Here is a 24,853-nt window from a genome sequence, read left to right on the forward strand (position 1 = left end):
TTTCTCTCCCCCTCTCAGGATGTGTATTGATGAGGCCCCCAACCAGTTCAAACCCCACTCCCCCCAACACACTCCCATCAACACACACACACACAAACTCCCACCTCTCCCTGCCCGAGTCGCCGACCTGCACCTCCAGATGTTTGTGCTTGAAGTGAAGCAGAAAGAGGGAGAGCGGCTAGAGACTAGACCACCATGGCTGAACAGGAGGAGCCATCAGCAGAGGTGTCCACCGTCCTCATCACTCACTTCCCTGTGCTTTCAACCCAAACATTACCTATTCATCACACGATATCCTAAAGGTCATACAACACGGTCTTCCTCTCTTAAACAGGTTCTCCCATATTTCAACACACTCTATTCCTTTCCGTGTCTCTGTCTAACACTTTGGGCTAAAGACACACCCTCAGTCTTACTCTTACAGGGAGCAAAAACCTGACATTATTTGGGGTCAAACGAACGTTGCTCAAGGCATTTTCAAAGTGTTAAAGGGCACATTTTCTGAGGAAGCTACCTAGCTGGCTACGAACTAAACTAAATGTTTACTGCTACAGAGAGGAAGGCGGTATCTCCCCAATCTCTCATTTAGCAGGGGAATGAAGTGTCGGAGCGGTGCCTTGAGCTAATGGGCTGCTGGGCCTGCCGTCCTGGAGTTAACACCCTGCTCTCAGCAGGAGGCTGGTCACACACACACACACACACACAGATGCCTGCAACAGGGCCTCACCACCCGCCACACCTGTATCCAATCAGCAGGCTGTAAGCCCCCTGACCACAGTATCACACCTTTGGAACAGGCCATGGGGGGTGTGTGTGTGTGTGTGTGTGTGTGTGTGTGTGTGTGTGTGTGTGTGTGTGTGTGTGTGTGTGTGTGTGTGTGTTTAGGGGGGGTTGACATAACACCTCCTAATAAGCCTGCTACAAGTTCTACGACACCCACCCTCCCAACACAATGGCCTTTTACAGCCCCCATATACAGGCCAGGCCTTTGTTCCTGTTGCTACAGGATGCTGGTTTGGTGCTGCCTGCCTGGCTGCCAGGGAGAGGGAAGACTCCAGCACTCCTTCCCTTCCTTCTGATGTCCTCCCCCTCTCCTCTCCTCTCCCCCTCTTCTCCCCGTGTGTCAAATGGCCTCAAGAGTCAACTGGCATCTTTAAAACTTCAAATGCAGTTTCGGTTGAGAGGGGCTGGCGTGGTGGTGGTGTGGTGCCAATAACTGTCTGCATCCCACGTGGCAGATGAACGGGGGGTCGAGTTGTTGGCTGAGCATGAGGTAGACGGAGGGTCAGGCCTCGGTCACAATGCTCCCTGAATATTATAGGGCTATAGAGGACACAGGGGGCTCGGCCGGACAGGACTAATAACCTATTAACCATACTCTCTGGAGCTGGGAGGGGGAGGAGGACAAGAAGGAAAGGAGAGAAAGGGAGAGGAATGGAGAGGAGAGGAAAGGAAAGGGGGTTATTTGGTCGTCTTGGATCAACTGGTAAAGTTTACCTACACTTCCTACTGAAATAGTTCTGATCATAATAAAAATTATTATTAATATGTTCATACACTGAGTGTACAAAACATTAGGAACACCTTCCTTTTGCCCTCAGAGCATCCTCAATTTGTTGGGGCATGGTGTTGAAAATGTTCCACAGGGATGCTGGTCTATGTTAACTCCAATGCTTCTTGGAATGGCACAAATACACAATCCATGTCTCAATTCTCTCAAGGCTTAAAAATCTTTCTTTAACCTGTCTCCTCCCCTTCATCTACACTGGCTGAAGTGGATTTAACAAGCAGCATCAATAAGGGATCATAGCTTTCACCTGGATTCACCAGTTTGTGTCAAATCTTAAAATGCTTTACACGGTGTAGGGGAGGGACCCACTACTTTACACGGTGTAGGGGAGGGACCCACTACTTTACACGGTGTAGGGGAGGGACCCACTACTTTACACGGTGTAGGGGAGGGACCCACTACTTTACACGGTGTAGGGGAGGGACCCACTACTTTACACGGTGTAGGGGAGGGACCCACTACTTTACACGGTGTAGGGGAGGGACCCACTACTTTACACGGTGTAGGGGAGGGACCCACTACTTTACACGGTGTAGGGGAGGGACCCACTACTTTACACGGTGTAGGGGAGGGACCCACTACTTTACATGGTGTAGGGGAGGGACCCACTACTTTACATGGTGTAGGGGAGGGACCCACTACTTTACATGGTGTAGGGGAGGGACCCATGTCATCCACTTAAAGAGGACTCCTAAATACTACTGGATGAGTTAAAAGAGAGAAAACAGGCAGGTGATGTTATTGCACCAATAACAAATAAAGCCATGTTTCTAGCTCCAAGACAGCTTTTCAGTATTTACATTATCCGCTCAGAATGTTTAGTGTATTATTACCTATAGCCAGGAAGAAATCACCAGAAATTTGAGCAGAAATTCAACTTCCCTGACCTGGATCCTTTGTTTGAACTACCCGAGGCAGCGCTATTCATCCCGGGGGCTGCACCAAAACGCTGATGCCGGAGAAGAGGTAGAAGGACTGGGGCCTAGTCAGACTCAGGCGGCGTGCATCCCATCCACTCTTTCTGAGTGTATTACTCACTAACGTTCAGTAACTAACAATAAAGTAGACAAGCTCAGGGCAAGGATCTCCTTCCAGAGAGACATCGGGGCCTGTAACATACTCTGTTTTACGTAACTCGAGTACTTTTGTTCTCCTGATCTGAAATACCTTACCATCAAATGCCAACCGCATTATCTCCCGAGATCATTTTCTTCAGTCATCGTCACTGCTGTGTATATTCTCCCCCAAGCCAACACCACAATGGCTCAAGGAACTTCACTGGACTATGTGCAAACTGGAAACCACATATCCTGAAGAAGCATTTATTGTAGCTGGGGACTTTAATAAAGGAAATCTAAACAAATGTTCTGTGCTACATGCGCAACACGGACCCTGGATCATTGCTACTCTCTCTTCCGGGACAGCTGTAAGGCCCTCCCTTCGGCAAATCAGATCCCACCTCCATTCTGCTCCTCCCCACGTATAGGCAGAAACTTAAAACAGGAAGCTCCTGTGGTAAGGACTGTTCAACTTTGGTCTGACCAATCAGAATCTTTGCTTCAAGATGGTATTGATCACGCGGACTGGGACATTTCTCGAGTCACCTCTGAGAATAGTATCGACGTATACGTGACTCTATGACTTGGTTCATCAGGAAGTGCATAGAGGATGTTTAAAAGTAGAACATTTGCCGCCATCCACTTCCTTATGTCTGAAACACAGGCTCCATGGAGGGCAATTTTTTCATCGAAATGTACAGCTGTGTGTCGTCTGCATAGCAGTGAAAGTTAACATTATGTTTCCGAATGACATCACCAAGAGGTAAAATATATAGTGAAAACAATAGTGGTCCTAAAACGGAGCCTTGAGAAACACCGAAATTTACAGTTGATTTGTCAGAGGACCAAGCCATCCACAGAGACAAACTAATATCTTTCCGACAGATAAGATCTAAACCAGGCCAGAACTTGTCCGTGTAGACCAATTTGGGTTTCCAATCTCTCCAAAAGAATGTGGTGATCGATGGTATCAAAAACAGCACTAAGGTCTAGGAGCACGAGGACAGATGCAGAGCCTCGGTCTGAAATCATTAAAAGTTAATTTACCACTTCATAAGTGCAGTCTCGGTGCTATGATGGGGTCTAAAACCAGACTGAAGCGTTTCGTATACATTGTTTGTCTTCAGGAAGGCAGTGAGTTGCTGTGCAACAGCTTTTTTTGTTGTTGAGAGGAATGGGAGATTCGATATAGGCCGCTAGTTTTTATATTTTCTGGGTCAAGGTTTGGCTTTTTTAAGAGAGGCTTTATTACTGCCACTTTTAGTGAGTTTGGTACACATCCGGTGGATAGAGAGCCGTCTATTATGTTCAACATAGGAGGGCCAAGCACAGGAAGCAGCTCTTTCAGTAATTTAGTTGGAATAGGGTCCAGTATGCAGCTTGAAGGTTTAGAGGTCATGATTATTTTCATCAATGTGTCAAGAGATATAGTACTAAAACACTTTAGTGTCTCCCTTATTGCCAGGTATTACTGCAATGTTGGAGCTGGAAACACAATCATTGAGCTGCACCTGCGATAACATCTGTAAACCTGTGTACGTGACCATTAAAGCTTGATTTGACATATGCTACACACAACCTGCACCACCATGCAGACAACATTTGGGCTGCAGTAGAGCTTTGTATGCCTTTGTCCAGGACAGGGCGTAATGATAAGGAGTGTGCAGCGTCTCAGCAGCAGATAGACAGAGAGCAGGACCTGCAATCTATGGGGCAGACCTGGGTTCAAATACTATTTGCTTTAGCCTGCCTGGAGTGTGCAGGTGGGCAGGGTTTGCAGCTTTGAGACGTTTCTATTTGTTCCACTGCGACAGGCAAGCTCAATCAAGCACAGCTGAACTATTTTAAATGATTTCAAATACAATTTGAACCCAGGTCTGCTATGGGCGTCCTCCTCCCCAACTGCCTGAACCAGACATATCTGAACCAGGTGTTCCTTCCTGCTCTTCTCTCAATAATAACAATAATTATATAATCTGCAAGAGAAGCCCTTCACACACACACCAGACTTCTTCCCGAACCCATCCGCACAGAAAGACCTTTCAAGTTGCTTGTTCGGTTTGGGGAACATGTGTGTCTCTCACCCTCATAGAATTTCATTAAACACAGGCCCCTATGCTAAATACACTCTCTAGGACTGAAGTTTATTTGGCCAAAATTATAGTGTAGTTAATGGCCAAGAGATACATTGTTTGTTGGTTGGTCACAGTTGCTCAAAGTGTTCAAAGGAGCCAGGATGATTAAAGAAGACTTGTTTTTCTTTCTGGCATCCTATAACCTCACAACATGTGTAATTAGTTGAAGAGGAACAGAGCAGATCCAGCAGAGTTACAAGTAGTGCTCTTTAAATAGACTATTAACCGCCCAACATATGGAGACAACTCCACACAAACCAGCTAAAAATGTTAAAAGAAATCTGTAAAAAGGCAACTATTTGTTTGATCCCCTCCGCCTCTGCTCTGCCCCCCCCATCTCTACACCCCCTTGGCCCCCATCCTTACCCCCACCCCTCTCTTCTCCTGAATTTTCCACCCTTTTCATTTTCGGGGGGGGGGGGGGGAAATACATGTACACCATCATCTGTCATTTGGTGAATAGAATGCAGACCTCGTTGAGACTTCCCAAACACTGATTAATTACAACTTACCCCTAGGGAGGGATGTGTGGAGAGGGAGGAGAATGACGGAGGGTAGTAGGAGAGGGGGTAGGTAGGAGAGAGAGGGAAGGAAGAAAGGAGGTAGGGAGGGAGATAGGAAAGGTAGTTGGGGGGGGGGGGGGGGCTTGTTCTTAATTAACCACTAACATTTTGGACATACAGTATGTGTTGTAAGGCTCAACTAATCCCCTTCGACCTTTAGCTACGAATCCCCCCACCTTTGAAAAGGGACAGGACAGACCTTGTTCGTGGACCCATTCCAGATGGGAGCCATATGGTTGTTTATCATAAACAAAAACAGACAACACACATATCAAAAGAGATTTAAAATATTTTTAAAGAACGTGAATAAAATTCCATTTTTAGCATCTGTGAAATATCAATTACACCGCTTATCAAACATATATTTGAATGCAGTCAAAGCAACATCTCTATACATGGCATTAGACAGTTGTGGATATCGAAAGAGATTTGGTAGGTACAAACAAAATAAAGATTTATGTTTCTCAAATGATAAATTGTGTCACTCTAAAAAGAACTAGAGGTAAAAAACATAAGCAATGACAGCCCAGCTGAGGCTGTAACCCTGGCTGTGATGCTCAGTGTTATCATCTGATTCGTCTGCTGAGAGAGATGTCATTTCCATTCAAAAGGACCCATGAGCACCAACGTGTATAGTTCATAGGTCAAATTGGGTGTCAAATTAAAAGACAGTTTTTATTATATTTATTAAGGCTTATATACGCTGAGTATTTAAAACATTAAGAACACTTGCTCTTTCCATGAAATAGACTGACCAGGTGATCCCTTATTGATGTCACTTGTTAAATCCACTTCAATCAGTGTAGATGAAGGGGAGGAGACAGGTTAAAGAAGGATTTTTAAGCCTTGAGACAATTGAGACATGGATTGTGTATGTGTGCCATTCAGAGGGTAAATGGGCAAGACAAAAAATGTAAGTGCCTTTGAACGGGGTATGGTAGCCGGTGCCAGGTGCACCGATTTGTGTCAAGAACTGCAGCGCTGCAGTTTCCGTGTGTATCAAGAATTGTTCACCACCCAAAGGACAGTACATGTTAGAAACACATTTGGCAACGATTATAGCTGTGAGTCTTTTTGGGTAAGTCTCTAAGAGTTTTGCACACCTGGGTTGTACAATATTTGCTCATTATTCTTTAAGAAATTATTCAAGCTTTGTCAAGTTGGCTGTTGATCATTGCTAGAAAGCCATTTTCATGTTTTGCCATAGATTTTCAAACCGATTTGAGTCAAAACTGTAACTACGTCACTCAGGAAAACTCGCCGTGGTAAGCAACTCCATTTTGGCCTTGTGTTTTGGGTTATTGTCCAGCTGAAAGGTGAATTTGTATCCCAGTGTCTGTTGGAAAGCAGACTGAACCAGGTTTTCCTCTAAGATTTTGCCTGTGCTTAGCTGTATTCCGTTTATTTTTATCCTAAAGAACTCCCTAGTCCTTGTCGATGACAAGCATACCCATATAATGATGCAGCCACCATGAAGAGTGGAACTCAGTGATGTGTTGTGTTGGATTTGCCCTTTGTATTCTGAACAAAAAGTTCATTTCTGTGCCACAATATTACTTTTTTATTTAACCTTTATTTAACCAGGAAGGGCTCATTGAGATTTAAAATCTCTTTTTCAAGAGCGTTACTTGTTGTAATGCCTTGTTCACTGCTCGATTGAGGGACCTTACAGATAATTGTATGTGTGCAGTACAGAGACAGGGTAGTCATAACAACTGTTAACCACTATTATTGAACACAGAGTGAGTCCATGCAATTTATGTGATTTGTTAAGCACATTCTTACTCCTGAACTTCTTTAGTCTTGCCATAACGAAGGGGTTGAATACTTATTGACTCAAGACATTTCAAGTTTTCGGAGGCAGGTAGCCTAGCGGTTAAGCGCGTTGGGCCCGTAACCAAAAGGTCACTGGTTCAAATCCCAAAGCTGGCAAAATGTAAAAATCCGCTGTTCTACTCATGAGCAAGAAAGTTAATTAAGCAACAACAACTGCTGTCAATTAAGGCTCCTCTCAGATTTAGAGGGGTTGGGTTAAATGTGGAAGACATATTTTGGTTGAATGCATTCAGTTGTGTAATTTGTATTATTTATTTATCAATTTATTACTTTCAAAAATGTTCTACAAACAAAATTCCTCTTTGACATGATGGGTTATTGTGTGCAGATCAGTGACACAAATCTCAATGTAATCCATTTTAAATTCAGACTGTAGCATAACAAAATGTGGAAGAAGTAAAAGGGAGTGAATACTTTCTGAACTGTAATAGCCAGTGTGTAGAATAATACCCAAATATGCAAAAGAGGATATTGCATATCTATATCTTTGTGTACTTATTTAGGAAACATCACCATGAAGAGAATGCCATTCATATCCATAATTATGCATTTATGTATAGTACAAACCCATGATGAAATTATGTTAGTGCAATTCCGTTACCGGGTGTAAACCCACTTCACTTACTGTAGTTCAATAACCAAAATATTGTGAACAAAAATAAATGCAACAATTTCAAAGATTTTACTAAATTACATTCATTAGGCACGGATCTATGGATTTCACATGACTGGGAATACAGATATGCATCTGTTGGTCACACATACCTTAAAAAAAGGTAGGGCTGTAGATCAGAAAACCAGTCACTATCTGGTGTGACCACCGTTTGCCTCATGCAGCGTGACACATCTCCTTCACATATAGTTGATCAGGCTGTTGCTTGTGGCCTGTGGAATGTTGTCCCACTCCTCTTCAATACCTGTGTGAAGTTGCTGTATATTGGTTGGAACTGGAACACGCTGTCATACACATCCATCCAGAGCATCCCAAACATGCTCAATGTGTGACATGTCTGGTAAGTATGCAGGCCATGGAAGAACTGGGACATTTACAGCTTCCAGGAATTGTGTACAGGTCCTTGCGGCGTGGGGCCGTGCATTATCATGCTGCAACATGAGATGATGGTGGCGGATGAATGGCACGACAATGGGCCTGAGGATCTCGTCACGGTATCTCTGTGCATTCAAACAGCCATCGATAAAATGGTATTTGTTGTCTGTAGCTTATTCCTGCCCATGCCACAACGCCACCACTCTTTTCACAACGTTGACATCAGCAAACTGCTCGCCCACACGATGCCATACATGTGGTCTGCGGTTGCCAAGGCCAAGTTGGACGTACTGCCAAATTCTCTAAAACGACATTGGAGGTGGCTTATGGTATAGAAATAAACATGCAGTTCTCTGGCAACAGCTCTGGTGGACATTCCTGCAGTCAACATGCCAATTGCACGCTCCCTCGTCTGTGGCATTGTGTTGTGTGACAAAACTGCACATTTTAGAGTGGCCTTTTATTGTCCCCAGCACAAGGTTCACCTGTGTAATGAGCATGCTGTTTAAATCAGCTTCTTGATATGCCACACCTATCAGGTGGATGGATTATCTTGGCAAAGGAGAAATATTAATTTGCGCAAAATATTTGAGAGAAATAAGCTTTTTGTGCATATGGAACATTCCTGGGATCATTTACTTCAGCTCATTAAACGTGGGACCAACACTATACACATTGCATTTATACTGTGATGTCATAGCTGACACCCCATTCTTTCTGCAGAAACCTTTGAATCAAGCAGATATCTACAGCAACAGTTTTAAGAAAACGTGGACACAAAAAAAAAAAACTCTAGGAGATTTTACCAAACTTCTGTTACCAAACTTCGCATCTGCACAGTTCTTCCAGTAAATTTGTTTTTGTAAAAATGTCAGTGTAAATTATTAAAAGTAGTCCCTGAGTTGTATGGTTTGTTAAACTTTTAAATCAATGTTTTTTGTTTGGCACACATTTTAAGTGAAAAATCAGAGTCTCAGTTACTGTGGTACTGTTATCCCAGAGGGAGAGGCTGAAATGAACTGGTCATAGAAAAACAAACAAACCCACACCACTTCTCTCTGTTTGTCCAACAAATCACCGGGAACATCAAAACAACAAACGGAGAAAGAACGAGAGCATGCAACATTTGATTACTCTCACACTTGGATTGTTTGATTAAATAATGGAAGGTTAAACGGTGTGTTTATTTAGTATACATAATCATAGAAGATTATGCCCGAGGGTAGGTGGGGATGAAGGGTCCTTCTTATGGGATGCTTAACAAGAGTTCCAGAGGAGCAGTTGGGATTATGTGGCTTGAAAGCTGAATAGTGGACAGTTCACACATTGTAGATACTTATGGTACTGAGAGTCTTTCAAACAGATATTTACCCAGGCTGTCTTGGTATGATGATTCCACCACTAACTCTACCCATACAACCCCTAACCCAGCCCCTACCATAGATGTCTTGGTATGATGATTCCACCACTAACTCTACCCATACAACCCCTAACCCAGCCCCTACCATAGATGAACATGCTGGTTTCAGCGCTCCCCCTAACCCTCCCTTGACTATATTTTAGCCCCATACCAACCCCTACCCTAGTGGTCTGTTATTCGCCATTGTTCTTCCTCTAACCCCAGACCCATACCCTATCATCATGGTTCTTCGCCTAACCCCAGTCCGACCCCTATCCTACCATCATGGTTCTTCCCCTAACCCCAGCCCTATCCTACCATCATGGTTCTTCCCCTAACCCCAGCCCTATCCTACCATCATGGTTCTTTCTCTAACCCCAGCCCCAGCCCAGGCTGTGGGCAGAAGGAAATGAGGTCATCTCCTCCAACAGGGCAGGGCTGTACTAATCAGTACCCTGCTCTCCTCTCCAGTACCTACCCACCATGCGGTTCTCATTACCCCAACATGTGGCTCCCATTTCACATTCCCAACCTTTTGTTCTGGGACAATTGCCGTTGTGTCCTTTATCAAGGTCTATTAATGCTAATTCATCATAACTCACTCTTCTCTCTCTCTCTCTCTCTCTCTCTCTCTGGTCCCACCAAATCAAGGCTGTGTATGTGTGTGTATGCGTGCGTGATTGTGTTTATGTATACGTACAGTTGAAGTCGGAAGTTTACATACACTTAGGTTGGAGTCATTAAAACTCGTTTTTCAACCACTCCACAAATTTCTTGTTAACAAACTATAGTTTTGGCAAGTCGGTTAGGACATCTACTTTGTGCATGAAACAAGTCATTTTCCCAACAATTGTTTACAAACTATTTCACTTATAAATCACTGTGTCACAATTCCAGTAGGTCAGAAGTTTACATACATTAAGTTGACTGTGCATTTAAACAACTTGGAAAATTCCAGAAAATTCCGCTCAGGAAGGAGACGCATTCTGTCTCCTAGAGATGAACGTACTTTGGTGCAAAAAGTGCAAATCAATCCCAGAACAACAGCAAAGGACCTTGTGAAGATGCTGGAGGAAACAGGTACAAAACTATCTACATGTATATCCACAGTACAACGAGTCCTCTGTCGACATAACCTGAAAGGCCGCTCAGCAAGGAAGAAGCGACAGCTCCAAAACTGCCAGAAAAAAAGCCAGACTACGGTTTGCAACTGCACATTGGGACGAAGATCGTACTTTTTGGAGAAATGTCCTCTGGTCTGATGAAACAAAAATAGAACTGTTTGGCCATAATGACCATCGTTATGTTTGGAGGAAAAAGGGGGAGGCTTGCAAGCCGAAGAACACCATCCCAACCGTGAAGCATGGGGGTGGCAGCATCATGGTGTGGGGGTGCTTTGCTGCAGGAGGGACTGGTGCACTTCACAAAATAGATGGCATCATGAGGAGCGAAAATTATGTGGATATACATTAAATTAACATCTCAAGACATCAGTCAGGAAGTTAAAGCTTGGTCGCAAATGGGTCTTCCAAATGGACAATGACCCCAAGCATACTTCCAAAGTTGGGGCAAAATGGCTTAAGGACAACAAAGTCAAGGTATTGGAGTGGCCATCACAAAGCCCTGACCTCAATCCTATAGAAAATGTGTGGGCAGAACTGAAAAAGTGTGTGCGAGCAAGGAGGCTAACAAACCTGACGCAGTTACACCAACTCTGTCAGGAGGAATGGGCCAATATTCACCCAACTTATTGTGGGAAGCTTGTGGAAGGCTTCCCAAAATGTTTGACCCAAGTTAAACAATTTAAAGGCAATGCTACTAAATACTAATTGTAAACTTCTGACCCATTGGGAATGTGATGAAATAATTCTCTCTACTATTATTATGACATTTCACATTCTTAAAATCAAGTGGTGATCCTAAATTACCTAAAACAGTGAATTTTTACTAGGATTAAATGTCCAAGAATTGTGAAACTGATTTTAAATGTATTTGGCTAAATTGTATGTAAACTTCCAACTTCAACTGTATGCGTGTGCGCTCCCGGAATATGCTTCACTGGAGGCCCAGTTTGCTTCTCTGGTTTAAGAAACCGCTCCGTAGACCCCTGTCAAACCTCCATACATTCCCCTCACTGACAGACCAGCCTTAATGGCAAGTTAATGGAGGTCTTAAACGTCACATTCATGTTCTGAGAGGATACATTCCAATTTTCTACTTTTTTGTTCATTTCATCCACACAACATGGTGTAAGAACATGAATAGGCATTTATCACATGAAATCCAGACTAACTTCTCTCTGGTTTTCAGGAAGAAGAGGAGGTTGAATAAGTGAACAGTTGCCTTAAAGTTACAGTATGTTCTATTTCCATTGGAGCCCAGCATTAATATTCATAATAGAAGATAAAAAAAGTAATATTCCAATAGATTGGTCATGTAGTTGTTCATTTGCTGTTTCGTCCCCCAGTCAGCCCCATCTAGCCTAAGGTGCCCACATGGAATCAATGATCCAGGTATCAGTTTCCCAAATTTGTGCAATTATACTTCTCCCGGAGCGAGTGTTTTAATGCGAAGGGAGGCAATTAGAAACATCCTGAAAATGTGGACGTCCTTTCAAACATGAGAGAGAGAGATCAAAAAGCCTCTGAGTCAGCCTGATGAGGAAACAGAGGAAGTGTTGATGTTTAATGCATGTTTGGGACTATAAAAGGTCGCTTTGTGGAGGAGTTCTGTCACACACGTAAGTCATGTACACGCGTAGGCGGGTGGGCGGGCGCGCACACACACACACACACAAAAACTGAGTACCAAGCTATGACTCCTGACGGTTTTCGGTAATTAGAGAAAAACAAGCAAAACATAAAAATCACAGGAGGCTTGTATGTTTGGCAAATATACTGTATTAAATTAAACTATAAACATTCAGTAACTGTAATACACTCCAAACTATGTAAACGTTGCACAACTCTCATTTCAGTTATTTGAATATAGGAGTAAAATCTATCTGATCATGGACTTTCTTGTGACTTGTGCCCCAGTCTGTGACCGGTGTGAACACAGAGAAACCCCAGAGGGGTATGATGGGAGGTATGTGGGGGACACAGAGAGCTCTAGTCTGATGAGGGGCCTCTGCTCCACAGCCATTGATCAAATGCTGCAGGCCAGGCAGTCTGGTTGAGTCCCAAATGGCACCCTATTCCCTATATAGTGCACTACTTTTGACCAGGGCCTATGGTGCTCTGGTTATAAGTAGTGCACTATGTAGAGAATAGTGTGCCATTTGGAACGTAGCCTAAGTACGGCTTGACGTTCCTCCTTCCCTAGCTTTGTTTTCCTTAATGCCTTTCCCGTTTCACTCCCATCACAATGCCTTTATCCCAAATGACACCCTTTTCCCTACATAGTGCACTACTTTTAACCAGAGCACTATAGGCCCTGGTCAAAAGTAGTGCACTATATTGGGAATAGGGTGCCATTTGGGACACACACCATTTGTCGCAGGCCTGCCTGCCTGCCTCTCAGTCTGAAATACTACCATATGCTATGACATTACTGAGCAAAAACTCATTGGATCTTTTTCGTAAACAGAGGGCCTGTTTTTTACCCGAGGGGAGGCCAGGTTTCTCACACAAACACACAGGAGAAAACATGCGCTTAGACACGGAGGAATGAGCACACACACTGAACAGAACACAGACACACTGTACACCCACAACATGTGGGCCTCCTTGGTGTCAGTGAAAGACAAATCCCCGCGGCAGTGAATAATTCCCTACCTACCCTCAGGAGGAGGGATGCCAAGTGAACACATGCGTTTAACACTCATGCCTTTACAAGGCACAGTCCTATCTTTCCATGAAAGCTGGAGCTTCTCTGCAAAGCTGATGGCTTTTCCAGCTTTGAAACCTTCCCCTCCTCTCCCTCACGTAAACCTCACACACTGTCTCGCTCACACACTCCCCCCCCCCGCTCTCTCTCCCTCACACACACACACGTTGAATGGATTTAGGGAGCTCCTGCACAGTTGACCTTCACAGTCACAGTAGAGCACACACCTCCATGTTAAATGGATTTAGAGAGCTCCTGCACAGTTGACCTTCACAGTCACAGTACAGCACACACCTCCATGTTAAATGGATTTAGGGAGCTCCTGCACAGTTGACCTTCACAGTCACAGTACAGCACACACCTCCATGTTAAATGGATTTAGGGAGCTCCTGCACAGTTGACCTTCACAGTCACAGTACAGCACACGTGGCAGACGGTCGCTGACCCAAAGTCCTACCGAGCAGACTGACAGAGCATGGCTGCCGGACCCCTGGTCCATCACACTGACAGAGCATGGCTGCCGGACCCCCTGGTCCATCACACTGACAGAGCATGGCTGCCGGACACCCTGGTCCATCACACTGACAGAGCATGGCTGCCGGACCCCCTGGTCCATCACACAGACAGGGACAGAGGGTGTCTGACCCCCCAGTAGATACACAGACAGGGACAGAGGGTGGCTGACCCCCCTTGTAGATACACAGACAGGGACAGAGGGTGGCTGACCCCCCCTTGTAGATACACAGACAGGGACAGAGGGTGGCTGACCCCCCAGTAGAAACACAGACAGGGACAGAGGGTGTCTGACCCCCCAGTAGAAACACAGACAGGGACAGAGGGTGTCTGACCCCCCTTGTAGATACACAGACAGGGACAGAGGTGTGGCTGACCCCCCTGGTAGATACACAGACAGGGACAGAGGTGTGGCTGACCCCCCTGGTAGATACACAGACGGGGACAGAGGTGTGGCTGACCCCCCTGGTAGATACACAGACGGGGACAGAGGTGTGGCTGACCCCCCTGGTAGATACACAGACAGGGACAGAGGTGTGGCTGACCCCCCAGTAGAAACACAGACAGGGACAGAGGGTGTCTGACCCCCCTTGTAGATACACAGACGGAGACAGAGGTGTGGCTGACCCCCCTGGTAGATACACAGACGGGGACAGAGGTGTGGCTGACCCCCCTGGTAGATACACAGACGGGGACAGAGGGTGGCTGACCCCCCTGGTAGATACACAGATGGGGACAGAGGGTGGCTGACCCTCTAGAATACACAGCAGACAGGGGCAGAGCAGGGCTGGCCCTCTAGAATACACAGCAGACAGGGGCAGACAGGGCTGACCCTCTAGAATACACAGCAGACAGGGGCAGACAGGGCTGACCCTCTAGAATACACAGCAGACAGGGGCAGAGCAGGGCTGACCCTCTAGAATACACAGCAGACAGGGGCAGAGCAGGGCTGACCCTCTAGAATACACAGCAGACAGGGGCAGACAGGGCTGACCCTCTAGAATACACAGCAGACAGGGGCAGAGCAGGGCTGACCCTCTAGAATACACAGCAGACAGGGGCAGAGCAGGGCTGACCCTCTAGAATACACAGCAGACAGGGGCAGAGCAGGGCTGACCCTCTAGAATACACAGCAGACAGGGGCAGAGCAGGGCTGACCCTCTAGAATACACAGCAGACAGGGGCAGAGCAGGGCTGACCCTCTAGAATACACAGCAGACAGGGGCAGAGCAGGGCTGACCCTCTAGAATACACAGCAGACAGGGGCAGAGCAGGGCTGACCCTCTAGAATACACAGCAGACAGGGGCAGAGCAGGGCTGACCCTCTAGAATACACAGCAGACAGGGGCAGAGCAGGGCTGACCCTCTAGAATACACAGCAGACAGGGGCAGAGGGCAGAGGCTGAGACAAATGAACACATCCTCCCAGGGGGATATCTATGCTGTTGGCCATGGCAAGAAGGAGCAGAGAGGGAGAAACCTCATGTCTGGAAGACATTCACTTACTACGGTATTCTGCTCTATTTAAGAATGTTGATTTATATTTGATTGAGGTTGAGAGAGAAGAAAAATGTATGACTGTAGCTGCTGTATAGACATATAATGGTTTCGATTTGACTGACAGAGTAAGAATTCACTTATAAAAAGGATACAGCTGCTGTATAGATCAATTGCTATGGTATAAATTCTGGACAATTTATTACCTGGCTCTCATTGATCCACTGTTAGAAAGCCATTAGAAAGCCATTAATGCAATGGATTTAACAAATGATTTAACAATAAATTTACCAATGGATTTACAAATGGATTTAACCATGGATTTACAAATGATTTAACCATGGATTTACAAATGATTTAACCATGGATTTACAAATGATTTAACAATGGATTTACAAATGATTTAACAATGGATTTACAAATGATTTAACAGCTTTACGTCACTAAACTACAGCTATTTCCTTAATAAAACATCAATGTTCCATCCAAGAATTTGATGAATATGATAATGTATTTCCTACTCTTACATTGCTTTGACCAACTTGCATTTGCCATTCAATAAAAGAGTTTGAACCTGTGTCAAGTTCAAACAGGCCTTTCAAAGGGAGGAAGCCATAAAGAAAGGGCAACTTTACACAACAATAAAACTACATTAATTTCCTTTTATAGATGAAAAAGAAGGACACATTTCCTTATCATATGTGAAGTCTTGGAATTTCAGGACTATATGGAAGACTATTGGAAGACTATACTCTTGGACTCAATGACTCTTGGAAGATATAGCCTTAAGGTGGGCTAAAAGATATCCGATCCTAAGACAATGAACAACAGTAGTAAGAAATACATCCGAAGGTGTTTTTCTAAAGGCGGGACAACTGAGTCATCCAAATGATCCTGATCCAACTGAAGCCATTTGAGGAGCTGAAGGCTTCCAGTCTGTTCTAGTCCTGACCAGCCAGGTTTAGCTGAGAAAGAGCTGATCACATTACAGACACACGCTCGCTCGCACGCACGCACCGACAGAGACAGAGCAAGTAAATGTCTGTATGGTAAGGGACAGTGCTTGTTGGGATATGCAGTGTTGTGTTTCACGCTGTAAGAATGCTCTGCACTACCCTGGGACCTCTATCCAAACCAGGATCCAGCATCCAGGACAATGACTGGGACCTCTATCCAAACCAGGATCCAGCATCCAGGACAATGACTGGGACCTCTATCCAAACCAGGATCCAGCATCCAGGACAATGACTGGGACCTCTATCCAAACCAGGATCCAGCATCCAGGACAATGACTGGGACCTCTATCCAAACCAGGATCCAGCATCCAGGACAATGACTGGGACCTCTATCCAAACCAGGATCCAGCATCCAGGACAATGACTGGGACCTCTATCCAAACCAGGATCCAGCATCCAGGACAATGACTGGGACATCGGCTGCTCCTCTCTTCATGGAAACCCTAGCATTGATGCTGTAATGACTAAGGCAGGGCTGACATTGTAACTAATGTGCATGCAAATACACAAACATCTTAACTCTTCCCTACTTACAATCAACTAACGATATGTAACCCTAAATGTTTAACTCAACCAAATAAGAATAGACATCGAGCCACTAACTCCATCGAGCCACCAACTGCTTAGTGAACACAGTGACAATGAGCACAAAAAAGCAAACTACCTTGGTGTAATCTCACTCTGGGCTCTGAGCCTTGGTGTCGTAGTAGTCATAATAAAATGACTGGTCAGTCGGGTCACATTGAAACACAGGAAGGGGACTACCTTCTAGTAACCATCTATCTGACTCTTGAGCCTTTGAAGAGACCACTGTGTAATCTCACGCTGGGGTCTGAGTCTTTGGCAGGAAGTAGGAACTTTCCCCTCATCAGATCACTGATGAGGTAAAGAGAAAAGAGTAGATAATTGATGGTAATCACTTCAGTCTGTCGGTCAGACACAGTCCTTACAATTGTGTGTGTGTGTGTGTGTGTTCTGTGTGTATTTGTTTGTATATGTGTGCGACGGCGCATGTGTGTCCAAACAATTCCACACGGAAGCTAACTTACAGTATTTCTAAGTCTGACCGTTTAATCATTCATTTATTTATTGAATAAGAATTCATTTATAAATGTCTTGCGTAAGACCAGACCAAGCACAACAACAGCTAGACTCTGACCGGCCGATCAACACTGCAGTGCAGTACCCTGGGGAGGTGAACAGACATTCTGGACTTCTAATTCACTTTTAACATACCTCCCGCTTATCAGGGCCAAACAGCCATTCTTCCCTAGCAGCAGGACTCCCTCCCTCCCTGACAATCAAAGGCAGGCAGCCGTGCATCTGAAAGACCCCGGCCTCATTGAGAAAAGCTCCAGGGCGACGGCTCTGTCCCGATTCAAAGCTAGCCAACCAGGGACTTTCCCACAGAACAGAGACAAAACTGCCTACAAGGTTACGAGCTGGTTGGATGGTTTTCAATGCTCCCTCAAAGAGGTGGACAGGAATAACTCTAAACCTTGTTACACACCCCCCCACACACACACACACGTGAATGGTGCACATGCGCGCACACACACACACACACACACACACACACACACACACACACACACAGAGAGACAAACTCACAGAATGAACACACACACTCTCTCTTTCTTCTTTCTCCCTCTCTTCACAGACTGTCAACACTACGAAACAAGCGCACCTCCATCCCTGATATCATTCATCTGCAGCCAGATGTTACAGCCACAAGAAAGAGTGAACAAGAGGGTGCTTCTTTCCTTTGAGTTTGAGTAACCTTAAAGCCAAAGTGGATGAAAGGAAAAGGTGTCCCACACGTGCAGTCAAGCCAGGGCTGGTAAGGGATCCCAGGGCCACCACTATAAAAGACTTGGCCAGGCCACTGTTTGTGTATGTCTAGAGACATTGTAAAACACTGTCCATTCTTTTTTTTCTTTCCATCCATTTGACAATGTATATCAAGGCATGACTGGGAATCATTGGGACAATGACAGTTGGTGCAAAACACACTCGTGTAGCGTTCCACCACCGTGGGAGGCCGTTCCTAATCTTGCTAGAACAAAAGCGGTACCTGCTGCGTGCCGACCCGGTAGTGACAAACCTACTGATTTTACTTGATTTTGAGCCAATCAGAGAGCACGAACCACCTCGTGGGGGAGCCAACACCAAAAAAAATAGGGCATTTTCTCCGCACATCCACGGATGAAGCAGTCACACTTCATATGCAATGTAAGCTATGTGATGGTAGCTAGCTAAGTTCACAGACGCAATGCACACAACACTAAATAATTCCCCCTGGAAAGCTAACCACTAGTATTAACATTACAATTAACTCACAATGGATTAGCTCATTTCCATGAAACAGCTGCCTGTGTTAGCTGCCTGTGTTAGCTGCCAAGTTAGTGCAGTGTCCTTAGCTAGTTAGCTATGTTGCGCTAGCTAGCAAAAAATGTGGCTATGGGCTGGCACTATGGTATTATGGAGAGTGAATTAAATTGTTTCTTCGTCATCTTGTTAGGTAGTTATCTAGCTGTGGCCATCTGGCTAGTATCAACAAGGGCTTTCTACAAAATAGCAACATTAGCGCAGATAGCTACCTAGCTTACATTGGAATCTAGACCATAAACTAATCAACACACACAAACATGCAGTGTCAAACAATGCTACTGCCACCCTCTGGTTTGGAGTATTTTAACAAGGCTGGGTGGCTGACAATTTCCAAGGTCTTTGCTGTGTGAACACAAAAGAGATTGAGGTGCTAAGTACCGTCGGAAAGGAAACGTTTGACAATCCTACCGGTATGTCTGAGGTTTAAAACAGAGTAGTACTGTGATTAGGGGTGCTGCTATCAATGTTATTGTTTCCTCTGATCGCATGAGTATCCACATTTTAGGAAATACAGCAGACCATTGAAACCAATAATAAAAGTCTACCAAATCACAAGCAGAACACTATTATTTGTTATTCCAAAGAATTAAACATATCTATCATGAGCAGACCGCTTACTCTTCAAATAGACTAACCTATTTTCCTTATTTCATTTAGTTCTGAGAAACGTTCATGTAAAGTGTATGTTCTATGCTGTATTTTGAAGCGTTTTAACCGGCCCATAGAGGCAAGGCAAACAACTAGCTCATTGTCCCAGGTGGTGGAGGGAATTTTATGTGGTTGTAAGCACCAGGGGAAACCAATACGGGTGATTTCACCTGAGTGCGTCCCAAATGGAACACTAATCCGTTTATAGTGCACTACTTTATCTGGTCAAAAGTAGTGCACTATATAGGGAATAGGGTGCTATTTGGCACACAACACCAGTCTCAGAATTTGTCCAAGAGACCTGTTATAAACTTTATTGATTGCATTGGTCCTCCAGACTTCCTCTGAAACCTAGGATGCAATTCCCAGATATATCTGTTAAGAAGAAGTTACAATCTCCAACCACTCCTTCAAACTAATATGTTTCATAGTTTGGCTGATATCACAGTGGCTACAACTCCACAAACTATAATCATAACTTTACCAGATGTAGGCGAATGGCATTTGATTAAAAGGATTACACAGCTGGTAATATCCATCCAATAAGGAAACCTGGCTTGAGTCGATGTTCTCTTTTTCCTCTCTCTTGTTATTACAGAAATATGGAATATGAATGAAGTGCAGTGTGTATTACAAAAACATCCAAGCAAATCTCCTCCAGAGAGAAATGGGATGTATGGAAATTTTGGCTCATTTTGAAAAAATATAAATGAGTAATCTTCATTCTTAGCGAGCCCCTTGGTGAGGCTGTGACAGAATAGCACTGAGAGGCAGGGAGTGAGGGATGGAGGGAGGTAAGGAAGGAGCGGAGTTCCGGAGGATAAGCACTTTAATCCCGAGCCAACCTCTGTCCCATGGGACCTCCAGCAGACTTCTGCTGCCCTCTCAATGGGAGACAAGCTCCACTGAATTAAAACACTACGCCAACCTCAACATCCACATAACAGTATCCTGCCTGATCCTCATTTTATTTATTTATTTAACTAGGCAAGTCAGTTAAGAACAAATTCTTATTTACAATGACGGCCTTCACCAGCCAATCCTGGACGACGCTGGGCCAATTGTGCGCCGTCCTATGGGACTCCCAATCACAGCCGGTTGTGATACAGACTGGATCACAGGGAACAGTGTTGAAAATTCATATTGTGTGTAGGCTATACACGCTCCTATGTCCAAACACTTTGTTGCCAATATTATGTCAAATGTTTGAGCTTTTAAGTAGACAATCATGTGGAGGTTTATGTTGTATCAATGGAAGAAAAGTTCAAATGCATATTATAATGAAAACTAAAGCCAGTGTGGGTTCCTCAAAAATAGACTACAAGTGGAGGAGTGTTATATCATGTTGGCATAAAACATGTAGACTTTTACAGTCTCTTCGTATAAACTACCTGACACCTGTAGGTTTGTGTATTTAAAACTTCAAGTGTTTCTTTTAGCAACTGTTGATTGAGGACTTGCATCCTAAGAGCTGTTTGAAGCGGCTGTTGAGGGGAGATGGCCTGTGCTTGCAAAGAGGAAATGCCAAGAAATTTTAATTGAGCAAACAGTGACCTGACTTCCTATAGGAAATCACTTCAAAGGCCACCCGGCCCCCAAGACAGACAATGCATTACGGGTCAATCTCTCACTCAATAGCACATCAGTCAATCACACAACAAAGAAGCAGCCACTGCTGAGGAAAAGATAACAAACAAAAGCAAGGGATGATACTCAGCCCATTTGATAAATAATACAATTGGGTCATTTTACTCATCCATTTTAAATTCTTATCAGCTTCCTCTACTGATTCCATGTCTACTCTCACAACATTATAATGACAATTGGCGAGTGAAATGGGACTGTGCTCAGGTCAAACACATTGCTGGGTATCTGAAAGACCACGGTTTCCCAAACTCGGTTCTGCCCCCGTGTGCGTTTAGGTTTTTGCCCTAGCACTACACAGCTGATTCAAATAATCAAATCTTGATGGTACTTTGGTTATTGTAATTAGCTGTGCAGTGTTAGGGCAAAACCCAAAACGCGCGCCCAGGACCGGACCGAGTTTGGGAAACCCTGTCACACCACTTCTCACTTGCAACAAGTTTCACCTAAAACAGTTTCCGGTTGTGGTACAAACTGTCTAGTACTGGCTACATTTTGTTCTATTCGTTCCATATTAATGTAACATGGTTGTGTGTAGATCCGTCATGGGCTTTATTATAAAATATCACAAATCTACAATAATACTGCATATTTAAACCAAAAACATATCTGACTTCTTGAAGTATCTTCTTGTTACGTTTTTTTATTCGCCCAAATTATTTAGAAAAAAATATCTAAATAGCTATCATTTCCACAGCTAGGTTAAACAAAACGTCAAAAATGTATGTCAGAATAACTCAAGTCTGTTGAACAAGACTTGACACGCACTTACATAACTTCTAAGACACGACGATAGGCTACGTTTGATGATTTTTACCTTATAGTTGCATTTATCAGAGTTTCCTTTCTTGGTGCCAGTCGCCGGTAATGCAGAGTAGTAGTTCAAAAACAGGAATAAAGTTGTGAGTAGGTAAAATAGTCTCGGTCGCGCAGCCATCCCCTCTAGTCCATGAAGACTATCTGTTCAGACTGTGGAGGTTGAGCCGTCTGTCTCAGAATGTTGTTATCTGTGAAGTCCGAGACGGAGTAGTGTTCCCTGCAAGGTGGGGCTGTGGCTCGTAGCAGCCTACCTACAGCTATTGAGAGACCACTGCTGAAGTTGGATGGCAAAAAGTTAGTAGGCTATTTGGTAGGTCCGGTGTTGTGCCGAAAATTTTCCCTCTGCCAGAATTATCCCCCCTTCTAATTTCCTTAATTTTGTGGCTAGAGTCAAATACTTTCTGTGACACACATGAGAGTCAAATATTTTCTATAGAACAAACGTCACGTCAGGATAGGCAACCGAAATGAATAATTCATGTATGTGTGTTATTAAACATAGAGGGAGTAAAATGTTGGCAAGCAATAAACATTTCAGATCAACTATGGCTGAATTTTTATCCTTACAAAAATACTAGTCGAATAAGAGATGGGAGAGATGACGAGATGATGAATAGATTTATTTATGGACGAATACAAAAATTCAGTAGCGGATTTACAGTTGAAGTTGGAAGTTTACATACACTTTAGCCAAATACATTTAATCTCAGTTTCACAATTCCTGACATTTAATCCTAGTAAACATTCTCGGTTTTAGGTCAGTTAGGATCACCACTTTATTTTAAGAATGTGAAATGTCAGAATAATAGTAGAGAGACTGATTTATTTCAGCTTTTATTTCTTTCATCACATTCCCAGTGGGTCAGAAGTTTACATACACTCAATTAATATTTGGTAGCATTTCCTTTAAATTGTTTAACTTGGGTCAAACGTTTCAGGTAGCCTTCCACAAGCTTCCCACAATATTGAATATAGTGAATATTGGCCCATTCCTGCTGACAGAGCTGTTGTAACTGAGTCAGGTTTGTAGGCCTCCTTGCTCGCACACGCTTTTTCAGTTCTGCCCACACATTTTCTATAGGATTGAGGTCAGGGCTTTGTGATGGCCACTCCAATACCTTGACTTTGTTGTCCTTAAGCCATTTTGCCCCAACTTTGGAAGTATGCTTGTTGTCATTGTCCATTTGGAAGACCAATTTGTGACCAAGCTTTAACTTCCTGACTGATGTCTTGAGATGTTGCTTCAATATATCCACATAATTTTCGCTCCTCATGATGCCATCTATTTTGTGAAGAGCACCAGTTCCTCCTGCAGCAAAGCACCACCACAACATGATGCTGCCACCCCCATGCTTCACGGCTGGGATGGTGTTCTTCGGCTTTCAAGCCTCCCCCTTTTTCCTCCAAACATAACGATGGTCATTATGGCCAAACAGTTCTAATTTTGTTTCATAAGAACAACAAGTATGATCTGTTTCCCCATGTGCAGTTGCAAACCGTAGTCTGGCTTTTTTATGGCAGTTTTGGAGCAGTGGCTTCTTCCTTGCTGAGCGGCCTTTCAGATTATGTCGATATAGGACTCGTTTTATTGTGGATATAGATACTTTTGTACCTGTTTCCTCCAGCATCTTCACAAGGTCCTTTGCTGTTGTTCTGGGATTGATTTGCACTTTTCCCACCAAAGTATGTTCATCTCTAGGAGACAGAACGTGTCTTCTTCCTGAGCGGTATGACGGCTGCGTGGTTCCATGGTGTTTATACTTGCATACTATTGTTTTTACAGATGAACGTGGTACCTTCAGGCTTGAACCAGACTTGTGGAAGTCTACAATTTATTTTCTAAGGTCTTGGCTGATTTATTCTGATTTTCCCATGATGTCAAGCAAAGAGGCACTGAGTTTGAAGGTAGGCCTTGAAATACATCCACAGGTACACCTCCAATTGACTCAAATTATGTCAATTAGGCTATCAGAAGCTTCTAAAGTCATTACATAATTTTCTGGAATTTTTCAAGCTGTTTAAAGGCACAGTCAACTTAGTGTATGTAAACTTTTGACCCACTGGAATTGTGATACAGTGAATTATAAGTGAAATAATCTATCTGTAAACAATTGTTGGAAAAATTACTTGTGTCATGAACAAAGTAGATGTCCTAACCGACTTGCCAAAACTATAGTTTGTTAACAAGAAATTTGTGGAGTGTTTGAAAAACGAGTTTTAATGTCTCCAAACTAAGTGTATGTAAACTTCAGACTTCAACTGTAGGTACAGGCGACATGGGCCGGGGGCGGAACCGGGCGCCACCTGGTGCGGGCTGGGGCGTGCGCGAGGGCTGAAGAGGGGGCTCGCCCAGGGCGCCATGCAAGCTAGAACCGCCACATACACTTGAAACAAATAGCCAAACCGAAAACTGCAGACAAAAATGTTTTCTGCTACTAAGATCAGTGAAATGTAGGCTAAACTGACAACAGAGTGAAGAGCAGAAATCTCAACTAGCAAGCAAGTCGCAGCAATGAAGAACGCGAAGGGGGGGGGGGGGGAATTCTGACAGGGGGGAGATTTTCGACACAACACTGGCTACATGCATAAGTGACATAAGCAGTTGCTTAGGGCCCCCTGAATTAGTTTTTACGGGGACTCAATTTACTGCCGAGCTCGAATAGTAGAATACACAAGTTGTAAGTTCAAATTTGGTTATGCATCAGCAGTTTTTATTTTGTTTTGTCAGTCACTAGCTAGGTTTCCATTGGTGACAGATTTTCATGGGAACATTAAAAAAACACAGAAAGAAAATATGCGCATTTTCCCACCAGTGGTGTGTTTCCACCTAACTGACTTCTGGATAAAAATCGTAGTGTACACTTTTATTTTTTCTCTTAAGTTTTCTT

General features: G+C 44.0%; 1 protein-coding gene across 2 annotated transcripts in view; it reads right to left on the reverse strand.

Moving 5' to 3' along the window:
- The window catches only part of LOC139554210 (interleukin-17 receptor D-like), a 48,667-nt gene extending 26,465 nt beyond the window's left edge, over positions 1-22,202 (reverse strand). Inside the window, exon 1 of one of the 2 annotated variants that reach the window (XM_071366994.1) lies at positions 21,964-22,202. In XM_071366994.1, the coding sequence (XP_071223095.1) occupies positions 21,964-22,083 (120 nt within the window). In that variant the 5' untranslated portion in view covers positions 22,084-22,202. The remainder of the gene's footprint in view (positions 1-21,963) is intronic. The other variant, XM_071366993.1, reaches the window with a different exon arrangement.
- Positions 22,203-24,853: the final 2,651 nt, after the last annotated feature.

The sequence above is a fragment of the Salvelinus alpinus genome, chromosome 2 (genome assembly GCF_045679555.1).
Source record: "Salvelinus alpinus chromosome 2, SLU_Salpinus.1, whole genome shotgun sequence".
Classification (NCBI taxonomy): domain Eukaryota; kingdom Metazoa; phylum Chordata; class Actinopteri; order Salmoniformes; family Salmonidae; genus Salvelinus; species Salvelinus alpinus.